Source organism: Habropoda laboriosa, unplaced genomic scaffold, assembly GCF_001263275.1.
Source record: "Habropoda laboriosa isolate 0110345459 unplaced genomic scaffold, ASM126327v1 scaffold210, whole genome shotgun sequence".
Taxonomy (NCBI): Eukaryota; Metazoa; Arthropoda; class Insecta; order Hymenoptera; family Apidae; genus Habropoda; species Habropoda laboriosa.
Window position 1 is genome coordinate 526,126 of NW_017100373.1, and position 12,757 is coordinate 538,882.

The 12,757-nt window shown below is 37.8% G+C and overlaps 2 protein-coding genes across 2 annotated transcripts in view; both read left to right on the top strand.

Moving 5' to 3' along the window:
- Positions 1–1,920: 1,920 nt before the first annotated feature.
- Positions 1,921–3,812, top strand: LOC108574928 (leucine-rich repeat-containing G-protein coupled receptor 5-like). The gene is made up of 2 exons (XM_017937597.1): positions 1,921–2,136; positions 2,225–3,812. The coding sequence occupies exons 1-2, from the start codon at positions 1,921–1,923 to the stop codon at positions 3,059–3,061; spliced, it is 1,053 nt and encodes a 350-aa protein (XP_017793086.1). The 3' UTR covers positions 3,062–3,812.
- A 2,637-nt stretch (positions 3,813–6,449) lies between these two features.
- Positions 6,450–12,757, top strand: part of LOC108574871 (probable multidrug resistance-associated protein lethal(2)03659) — a 7,108-nt gene continuing 800 nt past the window's right edge. Inside the window, exons 1-14 of the mRNA XM_017937519.1 lie at positions 6,450–6,563; positions 7,565–7,671; positions 8,127–8,429; positions 8,938–9,362; positions 9,482–9,638; positions 9,707–9,909; positions 9,975–10,342; positions 10,423–10,637; positions 10,716–10,934; positions 11,015–11,195; positions 11,268–11,444; positions 11,528–11,984; positions 12,100–12,472; positions 12,548–12,755. Coding sequence (XP_017793008.1) covers positions 7,595–7,671; positions 8,127–8,429; positions 8,938–9,362; positions 9,482–9,638; positions 9,707–9,909; positions 9,975–10,342; positions 10,423–10,637; positions 10,716–10,934; positions 11,015–11,195; positions 11,268–11,444; positions 11,528–11,984; positions 12,100–12,472; positions 12,548–12,755 — 3,363 coding nt within the window. The 5' untranslated portion in view covers positions 6,450–6,563; positions 7,565–7,594. The remainder of the gene's footprint in view (positions 6,564–7,564; positions 7,672–8,126; positions 8,430–8,937; positions 9,363–9,481; positions 9,639–9,706; positions 9,910–9,974; positions 10,343–10,422; positions 10,638–10,715; positions 10,935–11,014; positions 11,196–11,267; positions 11,445–11,527; positions 11,985–12,099; positions 12,473–12,547; positions 12,756–12,757) is intronic.

Below are 12,757 nucleotides of genomic sequence, written 5' to 3' on the forward strand. Positions count from 1 at the left end.
TTGTAATTAACTGCTCCCAGAAGCAAAGCTGGAGGAAACGTGTACGCAATATTATACAGTATTTATCGAGTTGAACACGGAGACGGCAGATTCCTATCAAATCGGGCACGTACGGAGCTCGAAACAGAGCGCGGATAGTACGTTCCTATTTCTACACGTAGAACACAATGTTGCGGAAGAAAAAGCATTCAGATAACAGAATGTTCGGATAGTTGAGTATTTGGATAATAGGAATAGTAACAATGGAGGCGGTACCACCAAACTCCTACTTGCTAATTGAATCACACGATACACGAGAACTCTCTAATTTATTTCCACGAGTTTCGCCCACCTATCTTGCAGCTAGTCGCGTTGTATCTCGCTTCCCTCATCACCTCTATCATCTCTATCAAAGATCTAGCTATGCTTTCTCCTGCAATTAACTCGTGTTACCTCTATATTCTCTTATCGACTTCCTGTCTAGAAAACCTTTGCTTAATCGAGATTTTCCTCTGAGTTACTTGTTTAATTTGCCTGTTGCTTAAGGGAAACGATAAAAATCGACTGGAAGATCGGAGGCTATAATCAGACGCTATATATGTTCCGCGAATAAACGCGATCCAGCCACTCCGATACATTTCGCAGACCTGTTGCTGCGTAACGCATGCACCTTCGCGATAACACTGTCTATTTCGGTTCGCCTGTCGGCCCGTGAAAGCCCCGGGAAATGATTCTCTTCGCAGAATTCTAAACGAATTCCCAGGCGATTTTATCGCGAAAAGAAGAATAATTCTTTTGAAAAATTTAGTCACGTACACTGTTTCTGTCGTTTCGATATCAAGGAAGAAACTATTCCAAACGTGGCCTACCTTTCACCAGTTCAAACGTTGCTTCTACTTCTTTGACATCCTATGAATATTTGTGCATAACACACTTGCTTTGAAACGAATCTCGAAACCGTGCAGAGACTGGGTGGTTTTTAATTGACGCTCGTGGAATCCGTGGTGGGTCTGTTGAAAAATTCATGAAATTCTAACGCGATGAACTAAGCGATTTTTGAAACTTTCAAGATCCCCCCCCTCTGAGACTGTAAGCTATTTGCATGTTCGTCGAACGCCTAAGCGGAAACCCAAGTCGAAGCACGACAATGTCGAATTAACGCTAACGCGAATACACTCTTGAACGATAAGACAGGAAAGACGTGGCTTCGAATTTCGCGAACCACAGCGGAAAATGTATCGTTGAGAGCAGCTTCATCGTCACAGAGAGAGAGAGAGAGAGAGTATAGATGTATATACTTGGCTGACGTTTAGCGACCGCCTCTGCAGTTCATCAGAGCTTGGTACAATAAACACGATTCGTGCGGTCTTCTTTTGAAACACGTTGTTATTTGAATCGTGTTAGGGGAAGGAATTCCTGCCAGTCAGTAACAATCGTATTTCACAGAGTTACGTGGGTAGCTAGTAGTAGACATTCGAGAACGTTGATCGATGAATTTTCACGAGAAGGAGGAAGTCTTTAACCTTGTAAATAACAGCATAGCAAAACTGATCTTTTAACATCTGAATGCGTTCCTCCCCTTGGGAACTGCGCGTGAACAATGTTCGCGCGTGAAAGCGGTCAACATGGAATAATGAGTCGAAATTCAGCGACGCCTTGGCCAATTTTCACAATTTTCTTCCTACAGGCTTTTCCAGCAACGCGATTCTGAACGATTCCTCGGATTCTTCCCAAACTCTCCGTCCTCCGGAAATGGCAAAACTTTGCCCCGTTTCGAAAACTAAACGTTGGTTTCTCACGGTTACGAAATATCGCTATGACGTTGTCCCCGTTGAGATTTTCGAGAACTCGTTTCTGCGCGAAACAGGCAACGTCACGAGACATGGGGACCAAAACGAATTTGGAATTTCAACGAGAAACTCTCGCCTCTCTGTTGCAGATATGACCGTGTTCTCGACGAACAGATTTCTGACATTCGTCTTCCTCGTGGCTACCATCGACGCGATGGTGCTTGGATTTTGCGGTGCAACTTTGGTTATGGAACAGGATATCCCTTCGAGAACCTGCAGATACAGCAGGACATATTCCATGATCCAAGTTCGTTGCGCGAATCTAGGCCTCGAATGGATCCCGTCGAATTTGAAAACGGAAATTCAGGTAAGAATATGCCCTAATTCCATCTACTGTCGATCTGCGATATCTCGTTTTGTGTTTGCATTGTTAACGAAACTCTTGTTCTCCACAGATCCTGGACGCATCCGTGAACAGACTGAGAATGTTGACCAACGACAGTCTAGCTTTGTACACGAATCTCGCGTACCTTTATTTGGGAGACAATTTCCTTCAAGAGATCCAAGAGGGAACCTTTGATAATCTAAGATACTTGAAGGTGCTTGATTTATCAAGGAACGGTTGCGACAGTTTACCCAAGAATCTCTTCCATTTACCGTATCTTCAAAAAGTCTACCTAGGCGAGAACAAGCTTACCGAGCAGCTGTTGAATCGCATGGAGGTGAAGTCTCCGTTGACTTTTCTTCAGTTGTCGAGGAACAGAATTTGCAGCATCCCTCAGATAGGTCCTATCCCCACTCTGATCCACTTGAATATCTCTGACAACTGCATCACCGATATTAACCCCGAGGATCTCGCTCCATTCTGCTCCCTCAAGATCCTCGACCTCTCTAAGAACCCCATCAAGTTCAATGCCGACAGCTGCGAATGCCAGACGTTCAATGCGTGGCTCCAAGCACGTGGAATCCAATCTAAACCTATGTTCAATTGTACCGAGGAGCTGGAACGGGGCTGTCCAAAGGCAGAGTTCACCAATAGAACCGCGGAATTGTACAAACGGTGCTCAGATATTCTACGGCTGCAGGTGGAGACCGAGAAAGCGAGAAGCACGTGGATATTGATCGCCTGTTGCATCTTCGCATTCCTCTTCTGCCTTTTCGTCAGTCTGTTCTGCGTACACAAGAGGAACAAACGGAAAAAGAAGAAGCTGAAGGAGGAGCAGAGGTTGAGTGCAAACAACGCCAACACTGAGCTGCTGAATAGCAATCTGAACCAGCCTGAGAACACCTGAAAGGTGGGAACGGTGTTGAATCGTTAATGCAGAGGTACTTTAGATTGATCCAGTTATGTCTGATCGTTGAGGTGAGAGAAAAAGGAAGGAAAAGAACACGACGGTGAAGAGCGGAGAGTTAACCTTCTCTTAACAAACAAAGTTTTCTTTTCATACGCATCACCGAGAGGAAGCCCATTCTTTTGATAAATGCACAGTGTATCCGGTAACAGCTGTGGCGTGTAATGAAAAATGAAGCGATCCTCCGGAACATAGGTCGAAAATGCGGAATAAAATTCTTTCACGAGGCCTCGCGTTCGAGGGAAACCGGTACTACCGAAGCTTGTTTTCAACGAATATCGACGAGGCAAACGTGTTGTACAGTGGTGGAAAGTTAAAACGAGGGGGTTGTTCGCTTTTTGTGCACGGAAAGTGACTTTACAGCCGGTTGTACCCGTACGAATATTAGGCTGCCAGACACTATATCGTAGTATCGATTCCTTCGACAGAGAACCAACCCCTCGCCTCTACGAATTTCATTTCGCATTTTCTCGAGACACGGAGGAATCAAACTTTCTCTAGTATGGCGAGAATGAGTCGAATTATTCCGAGGCAGCTAATTATACTCTTATACTAAACTTGTAAAATTGTACTTGTAAAAAATTTACAAAAGAACGCAGAATTCAATGAACTAGTAAAATAGTAAGAGATCGAAAGAGAGCGAAAGAGGAAGAAGGAGAGAGGGGATGAGAAGCGTAAAATAAAATAAAGTCGCGGTTAAACGCACAAATATATATATATATATATATGTTCGACTAAAAGTAGTAGCAACTGCGATCTCCTCTCGGACTACGATTATGGCCCGACTTTATCAGCAAATTTAATCGAAAACCGATATCCCAAATTCCTGTCGTTTGTCCTGTTTCTATTAGGTATAAACTAAGCAACAATCCTGATTGTTGTTCACGTAATATTATCCACAAGTCGGGTTGGAGTTGTCGATGTTCTAAAATCGTAAAGTAGCCACACATGTATGTTCGTTAAAGTGAAATTAACGAAGGCCGGCCGAAAATGCGCTTTTAACGTAACCACTTGTAACCTCGTTTACTCGAGGCCGTACTTCGTGTACGTATGTACTTAAGTATGTATGTATATGTCAATTTTTGGGCGATCTCCGTTATTTGTCAGAGAAAATTTGTTTGAAAACGAAATGTGGATATTGAATTTTTAAATTGTATATTCCTTTTCTTACGATACGTGATGCGTGTTGCAGATATATATACACATATATGTATGTACATATACACATGTTAATTATTATATTTATTTATATTTAACGAGAAAACTATTTTCTTTCTGTTACTTTCATCGTTCGATTTTTCAAAGGCATTTTCCAGCTGACCACAGTGTAGTGCTGTTTCATAAACGCAAATTTTATACCTGCTTTGATCAGACTATCAGTTTAACGTAACATTGTGCTTTCTTGCGAAAGGTGCCAAATAATGTTAGTCCATTGTGAGTTGCGGTGAGTTTTTCAGTTCAAAGTGCGTCACACGATGAAGCGAAAATGTTTGAAACGCTACCCACGTCATGTCAGAAAATGAAGACATTAGTTCCTAATATTTGTATAATTTTCCTCAGTTACCTGTCTCCACAAGAAACAGTAGATAATGGTACTTAAACGAAGGTTGATCTTTTTAAGCGTTCAGAAGAAAGAGAAAAAAGACAGAGCAGGTTAACGTTTTAGACTTTCAACTAAGATGGTATACTCTTACGTAAGACACGAAGCTACAATCTGCCAAGCTAATGAATATTCTTTCTATGCGTGCGCGTTGTGTACTTAAAACCGTATTTCTAATACTTTTCTATATTGATTTTTCCTTAACTTTTAATACGTATCAAATGATACGATGAATTCCACGAAATAAATCTTAAATCTAGTCGACTATTGTTTCATTGAAAAACCCGAATTTAATTCAAATTCAAATCAATGTTTTTTTTTTTTGAAAATACCTATGTTATTAATGTAATATAAATGTCGCGATTTAATTTATTCGTAGAGGCTATGTCGATTAATCAAATTAGTCTGCATCTTGCACTTTTTACTGCCAGATGGCCACCACCTTTAGTTTCCATTGATTTCAATCAATTTTCCGAATTCTACCACAGGCGAAGTATAGAATAGAGCTATAATCTTATGAGACTTTATGTCTCACGTTCTGAAATACCAATCGTGTAAAAAATCAGAGGATGTTATGCCCTTTACGACAGTAAGCGGTGAGTTTAGGAATTATATACAGTCCAACCATCAAAGATGGTAAAGTCGACAGATGTAAAAAATCCTCTTTTATTAAATTTGCATGTAAAGATATTTACATATATTGGATTGCGTGGGTAGAACCACAGGTGTGGTACAGGATAGACCTTGCCCCTAATGTATTTTTGTGTCCAATGTTCTGAATTACCGATCGTGCTAAAAGTCAGAGGATTTGTAATGCCCTCTACGACAGTAGAGCGGTGAGTTTAAGAATTACATACAATCCAACCATTAACGATGGTAAAGTCGACAGATGTAAAAAAAACTCTTATTAAATTTGCATATAAAAATACATACATATATTGAATTGCTTGGGTAGAACTGTTAACGATCTTTTGGCAGCAGTAGAACAAACGCATGTGATAGATCATCTACTAAAAATTAATTATGTTCCTTTTTTATTTGTAATTTCATAGTTACGTTTAATTCCAATTCTAACCACTACTAATATTGTAATCTTATTCTATGCTGAATCAGTAGCGACACGAAAATGGTAAGGGTCTTCTCGGCCCCAAAGCCCCGGACAAAACGTCTCATAAGATGCAAAGTCTATCCTGTACCTCGTCTGCGATAGTAATAATTTTATATTTACATTTAGTTCTAATTTCAACCACTAGTAATGTTGTAATCTTGTTCTATGCTGAATCGATAACGTTGAAAGTGACATGAAAATGATAAGGGGGCTCTAGAGTCTCCGTGATGTGGGACAAATAACGCATTGGATGATGGGTGGTATGTATATTCTATATATACTTCGTCTGTGATTCTACATCATTGCGAATGATTTTTTTCTAACTATTTTCGAACTGTTGTTCGTTCAGTAGTACATATCTAATTAGATATACTTATTAATCTGGTGGATTAACTATCTTGAAGAAAATGGTGTTGCTCGTGTATCGGAGATGTACTGTTGATAAACAAATTCTCTTTCCACTGATGTTTCACAAGATGTCGTGCTAATCGTAATTATGAAAGAGAAAACGCGATGATACAGAAACGTACAGATGTACCGAAGATATCTGGCGCGGTATCACGTGTTGGTTTAAGGTTAACCAATGACACATGCGAGCGCAAGCCAGTGGAGCACAGTCAAGCAACGGCCTTCTACTTAAATGGTTGTTGCTTGTCATCCAAAGAATTGTTGAGCAATCGAAAAGTAATGGGACATTCACGTGCTGAAAAGTAGACAAGCTATCCACTTTGATCGTAAGTGCCATAAAACTTAAATCGAATATCTTCTTGTGTTTTTCATCATTATCGTTTATTTTCTACTTCAGCGTATTTATCAAACACACCAAAATTTATTATTCCGGTCACCTCGGAAAAGTGATTAATTGAGAGACTATATGTACAAGACGTGTTTCTATCAATCAATGAATCATTAGTAGCGATTTCAGATTGAGTACGCAGTTTAATATGCATTTATTAACATGTAAATCATTTTTTACGCCGCCGGTTAAGCATTAGGGAATCGTTTTCCCGCAACGAACACGTGTAGATTAGATCGAACGAGTAAAGTCCATCTTGATAGATGACAAGCGGCTTAGTCAGTGCTTCCCTGAACCATTCTTCCAAACGATTATTTAATCCACTATTATGTAAAAGGTTTATAGTGAAGTACTCCCTAATAGTGTTAAAAACGTTTAAAGTTATAGTATTAAGCGATGGTGGTTTATCACTTTATATTTTATCATTGTATTTTATATTGTTACTGTCAGATTTACAGTTTTACAGTTTCAGTCTATTTGAACAAATATCACATTTTTTTTTTATGGATGCTATAAATAGTATCAATACAGAATGAAATTAGAGTAATGCCTATTGATAATGATTCTAAGTCTGATAACTCTGTTGATATTTCTGAAAGATATACATATACATACATGTATCTTTTTTTGTACGTGCTGTTAGGCTTATTTTTTTGACTTATCATTGTGTAGATCACTTATCAGAACAAGCAGTGTACTTATTCCAGTTGATAATTAGGTACATACTGTATCATTCATGAAACAAAACTTGACAAAACTATTTTAATAAAACTTTTTCTTTTACAAAGCTGCTTTAAACAAATAATATAGTGTAGATAGTATTGTGCACTTATTTTGTTTGATGGAAATATATATACTACATTAACAAGCAAGTAATCACATTTTGTTGATCATAATCATTTGATCAATAATAATTTTTTGTTCTTAAAAATTTTATAGGAAAGACTAATAAATGAATTAGAAACCAACATGGATGGAAAAGTAAAGCAGGAAAGGAAAAAGCATCCTAGAGAAGGAGCAAATCCTCTTAGTATTTTAACTTTAGCGTAAGTTTTAAAAAATCCAATGACTTATTCACTTTTTCTTGTGTCTTTGTGTATCAATAATAAACATGAAATCAAGGTGATAATTGAGTTATGTTGCTTTAAAAACAGCTTCCTATCAGATACAAAGAAGCCTTGTGTAAACAAAATAAGAACTATCTTGAATTACACTACTAAGCAAATATATGAAGTTTTCAATCTATTTATTGTTATCTATTAGTATTTTCAAGTAGAACTTTTCGAGGGAACTTTTTCATTATCTTTAATCAATTACCATTGATATTAGTCGCTCAATAACAGAGATAATACCCTTGCCTTGAAATATTTGGCTCAGTCATTGATTTAAAGATAATAAAAAATTAAATTACAGACTTAAATTGATCGATTCTTTGGCACTGATTTTATATTCAGCTAGAACATTATTTATCACAATAATAACAATTGATTTTTATTAATAGGTTTACATTACCTACTTTTTGGGTAGGTTGTCGCAGAGACTTAGAGGTGACTGATTTATACAAACCTCTTAAAGAGCATAAGAGCAGTTACTTGGGTTCAAAGATATCAAGAATATGGGAAAAGGAATATCAAGAGTATGAAAAGCAAAAGTTACTTAATGAAGGGAAAGGCAATGGTGACAAAAAGTATGATGAAAGAAAAAAGTTGAAGGAGCCGAGTTTAGTTAAAGTTCTTATGAAATGTTTCGGTGCTCAAATAATGTTGTATGGAATAATTTTAGCAGTTTTGGAAATTTCTCTCAGGTATACAGTTGTTTAATTTGGTACACATTGCTTATTACGAATGTAGAAAATCTAATGATATCATGCACTGAACATTAAAATATTCTTTTTACCTATTCAGATTATCACAGCCTCTGTTTCTTGGCCTTTTGATTCGTTACTACAACCAGATGAATTCTGAACCTATACCAGTACATACTGTAAAGACCACATTATACAATTCTTCCATTTCGCAAGTTCATGAAATTGAAGATGCGATGAAACCGTTAAGTCCCTTAACCCGTTGTGTCCTGTACCTACTAATCCTGTTTATTATATCTGGCATGTTAAGGCTTAATTAGAAATTCTTTTGTTTTCCCTTGGTGTATGAAATCGAATAATATTATTTGTAACTTAACATTGAAATAGCATTTACTAATCGATGTTTGGGAGTGCACTTACTATAGCATGTAGTTGAGCTAGTTGAATAGCTAGTTTGTCAGTTAATAGTTACTATAATTAATAATAAAGCTTTTCTTTTCATACGCAGGGTACTGCAGCCAATATTACTCGGTTGGCTGTTACAATATTACAATAGTATCCAAGTGACAAAAGACAGTGCTTACTTATACGCAGGTGGTGTAATATTATGTTCAGCCTTGTTAATATTTGTTATTCATCCATACATGATGGGAATACTTCATATGGGAATGAAAATGCGTATAGCCTGTTGTACATTAATATATAGAAAAGCATTGAAGCTTTCAAAAACAGCTTTGGGTGAAACAACAATAGGACAAGCTGTGAATCTTTTGTCCAACGATGTCAACAGATTTGATATAGCAATTATACATTTGCACTACTTGTGGATCGGACCACTTGAGACTATTATTATTACATACTTTATGTATGATAAGGTGGAAATATCTGCTCTTATTGGAGTTGCGGTACTTTTAATGTTCATTCCTCTACAAGGTAATGGAAACCAATAACTTTGCACATGGATTTTCAGATATAACATACATGTTTTTTTTCTATTTTACATTACCGTTCCTTTTATTTTTTTTTTTTTCTTTCTTCTTTTAAATGTATAGGGTATTTGGGTAAAAAATCCTCAATATTCAGGTTAAAAACTGCCATTAGAACGGATGAAAGAGTTCGTTTAACCAATGAAATTATCTCTGGTATTCAAGCAATCAAAATGTATTGTTGGGAGAAACCGTTTAGTAGTTTAGTTGAAAGAGCAAGAAGGTATTTTTTACCTATTTAAAACTGCTATATCTATGTTCGCAAATGTAACATCCTTAATATTGTTGTAGGAGAGAAGTGAACGTTATACGAGCCATGTCTTTAATTAGAGGTATCACAATGTCGTTCATTATGTTTACTACAAGGTTGTCCCTTTTCGTCACCATATTAGCTTATATTTCATACGATCAAAAAATAACCGCCGAGAAAGTGTTCATGTTACAGGCGTATTACAATGTTTTACGTCAAACTATGACTGTATATTTTCCACAGGGTATGTATATTTGTATAAAGCATTACAAATGAGAATTCGATCTAAGGGAGTAATTTGTATTTTAGGAATAACACAAATGGCTGAATTACTGGTTTCTGTGAAACGTTTACAAAGGTTTATGTTGTACGAAGAGATTGACTATGCGAACAAAATATCGGAAAGCAATCAAAAGGGATCGAATGATGAGAAGAAAAGAAACGATGCGACACAAGAGAAAGTTAAATTGAGTGATCCCGAAGGAGAGCACATTATTACGTTAACAAATGCTAGTGCCAAATGGCTTGTGTATGAACAAGAAGATACGTTAAAGAATATCAATATTAAAGTAAAAATGGGGGAATTAGTCGCCATTGTTGGTCAAGTTGGTTGCGGTAAAAGTAGCTTGCTCAACGTGATATTAAAAGAATTACCTCTCAGGTCAGGTGGTGTAAAGGTTCGTATTGTTTCTTAGGTAATTCTGTATTCTGTTCGTGTAAGTGAATAATTTGAAAAATAATATTTTGCTGTAAATAGATAAATGGTAAAATAGCATATGCTAGTCAAGAACCATGGTTATTTGCCGGTTCTGTCAGACAAAATATTCTCTTCGGTAAAAAGATGGATCAGTTTAGATACGATCGTGTAGTTAAAGCGTGCCAGTTAAAAAGAGATTTCACTTTGTTGCCATACGGCGACAAAACGATCGTCGGTGAAAGGGGAATCAGTTTGTCAGGAGGGCAACGCGCTAGGTCGGTATTTACGATGGATACCTACTTCGTTAAAAGCGATAACACGTTGCCATTAATCATTTAAATTTTTATCTACAGAATCAATTTGGCTAGAGCAGTTTACGCAGAGACTGAGACGTACTTATTAGACGATCCTTTGAGCGCCGTGGATGCTCACGTGGGCAAACATATGTTCGAAGAATGTATCGTGAAGTATTTAAGAGGAAAGACTAGAATTCTTGTTACACATCAGCTCCAGTACTTGCATAATGTCGATAGAATAATCGTGTTAAAAGATGGAGCAATACAAGCAGAGGGGTACGTGCCATAATGATTGATGCATTTTCACTTGAATAAATTAATACTCATTGACATTACCCGTTACATTCTTAATTTAGTTCTTACAACGAGCTTGCTTCAATGGGAATAGACTTTGGTAGATTGTTAGAAAATCAGCCGGAAGATGTAGAGGAACGGTCAGGATCTGGTCCACCCAGTAGGACCACTTCTCGAAATGCCAGCATTTCGTCTTTGAGTTCGTTAAAGAGTAATGCTACTGAGAAAGACGATCCTGTTGAGGTAAATATATGGACGAAATAAATTGAAGATTGAACGAAACACCATGTACAAATATTTCTAAACCATACTCAGGTGGCTGAAACACGCACGAAGGGCAAAATTTCTGGTAAAGTGTACGGGGGATATTTTCGTGCAGGCGGAAACTGGTGTGTCGTAGCTACGGTTACTATGCTTTGCATATTGGCGCAACTATCAGCCAGCGGTAGTGATTTTTTCATCTCTCAGTGGGTTAACATGGAAGAAAGATATGTAATTATCCCTTTTTAGTATTGTCATCTTTATTTTTGAATTTTCACGATTGAATTGTGACAAACGACTATTATTGTTTAAAGGTGAACGAAACGGCAAATGGTCTTGTGGAAAACTGGGAGAGTCCGATAAGCCGTAACATTTGTATATACGTGTACAGTGCTTTGATCGTTTTTACCGTAGTAATTACTTTAACGCGTTCAATTGCCTTCTTCACGACGTGTATGAGAGCATCCATCAGGATGCACGATCGTATGTTCGAATGTATAAGTCGAGCAACAATGCGATTCTTCAACATCAACTCGTCAGGCCGTGTACTTAATAGATTCTCAAAAGACATGGGAGCCATCGATGAACTGTTACCAATGGCTCTGATCGATTGTCTTCAAATTGGTTTATCGCTTCTCGGAATTATAGTCGTGGTCGGTATAGCAAATTACTGGCTGATGATACCCACTGTGATTATCGCAGTGATCTTCTACTACATTCGTGTCTTCTACCTAGCAACTAGTCGCAGCGTTAAACGACTCGAAGGTGTTAGTGAGTATTTGCTTTTACTTCATTATTCCGTTACCATTTACACCTATGTATGTTTTCATTTTTTGAGGGAGGGAAGTGGATTGAATATTTCTAATCGTCTAATGATAAACGCTAGCTCGATCGCCGGTGTTTGGCCATCTGAGTGCAACTCTACAAGGATTGCCAACGATTCGAGCATTTGAAGCGAGCGAGATTCTCACGAAGGAATTCGATCAACACCAAGATTTACACTCGTCAGCATGGTACATATTCATCTCTTCGTCGAGAGCGTTTGGGTTATGGTTGGATTTCTTCTGCGTTGTCTACATTGCCTTGGTCACTATGAGCTTCCTGTTGCAAAACGATATCTCTAGCTCGGTAGAAGGCGGTAGTGTGGGATTGGCTATAACGCAAAGTATAGGATTGACTGGGATGTTCCAGTGGGGTATGCGGCAAAGTGCCGAGCTAGAGAATCAAATGACTTCCGTCGAGCGTGTGTTGGAATATACGTAAGTGTTGCTTCGACGAATGTGCCGGTCTAATTCCTTTAATAAGATAATGCTTACTGTGAGTTAAACTTTTAGCAACGTGGATAGCGAACCACCGCTCGAAAGTACACCAGAAAAGAAGCCGAAGGAAAGTTGGCCTGAGGAGGGAAAAATAGATTTCAGGAACGTATATCTGAGATATGATCCTGCCGAGTCTCCGGTATTGAAGAACTTGAACTTTGTGATTTATCCTCAAGAGAAGATAGGGATTGTCGGAAGAACAGGTGCCGGAAAATCTTCCTTGAT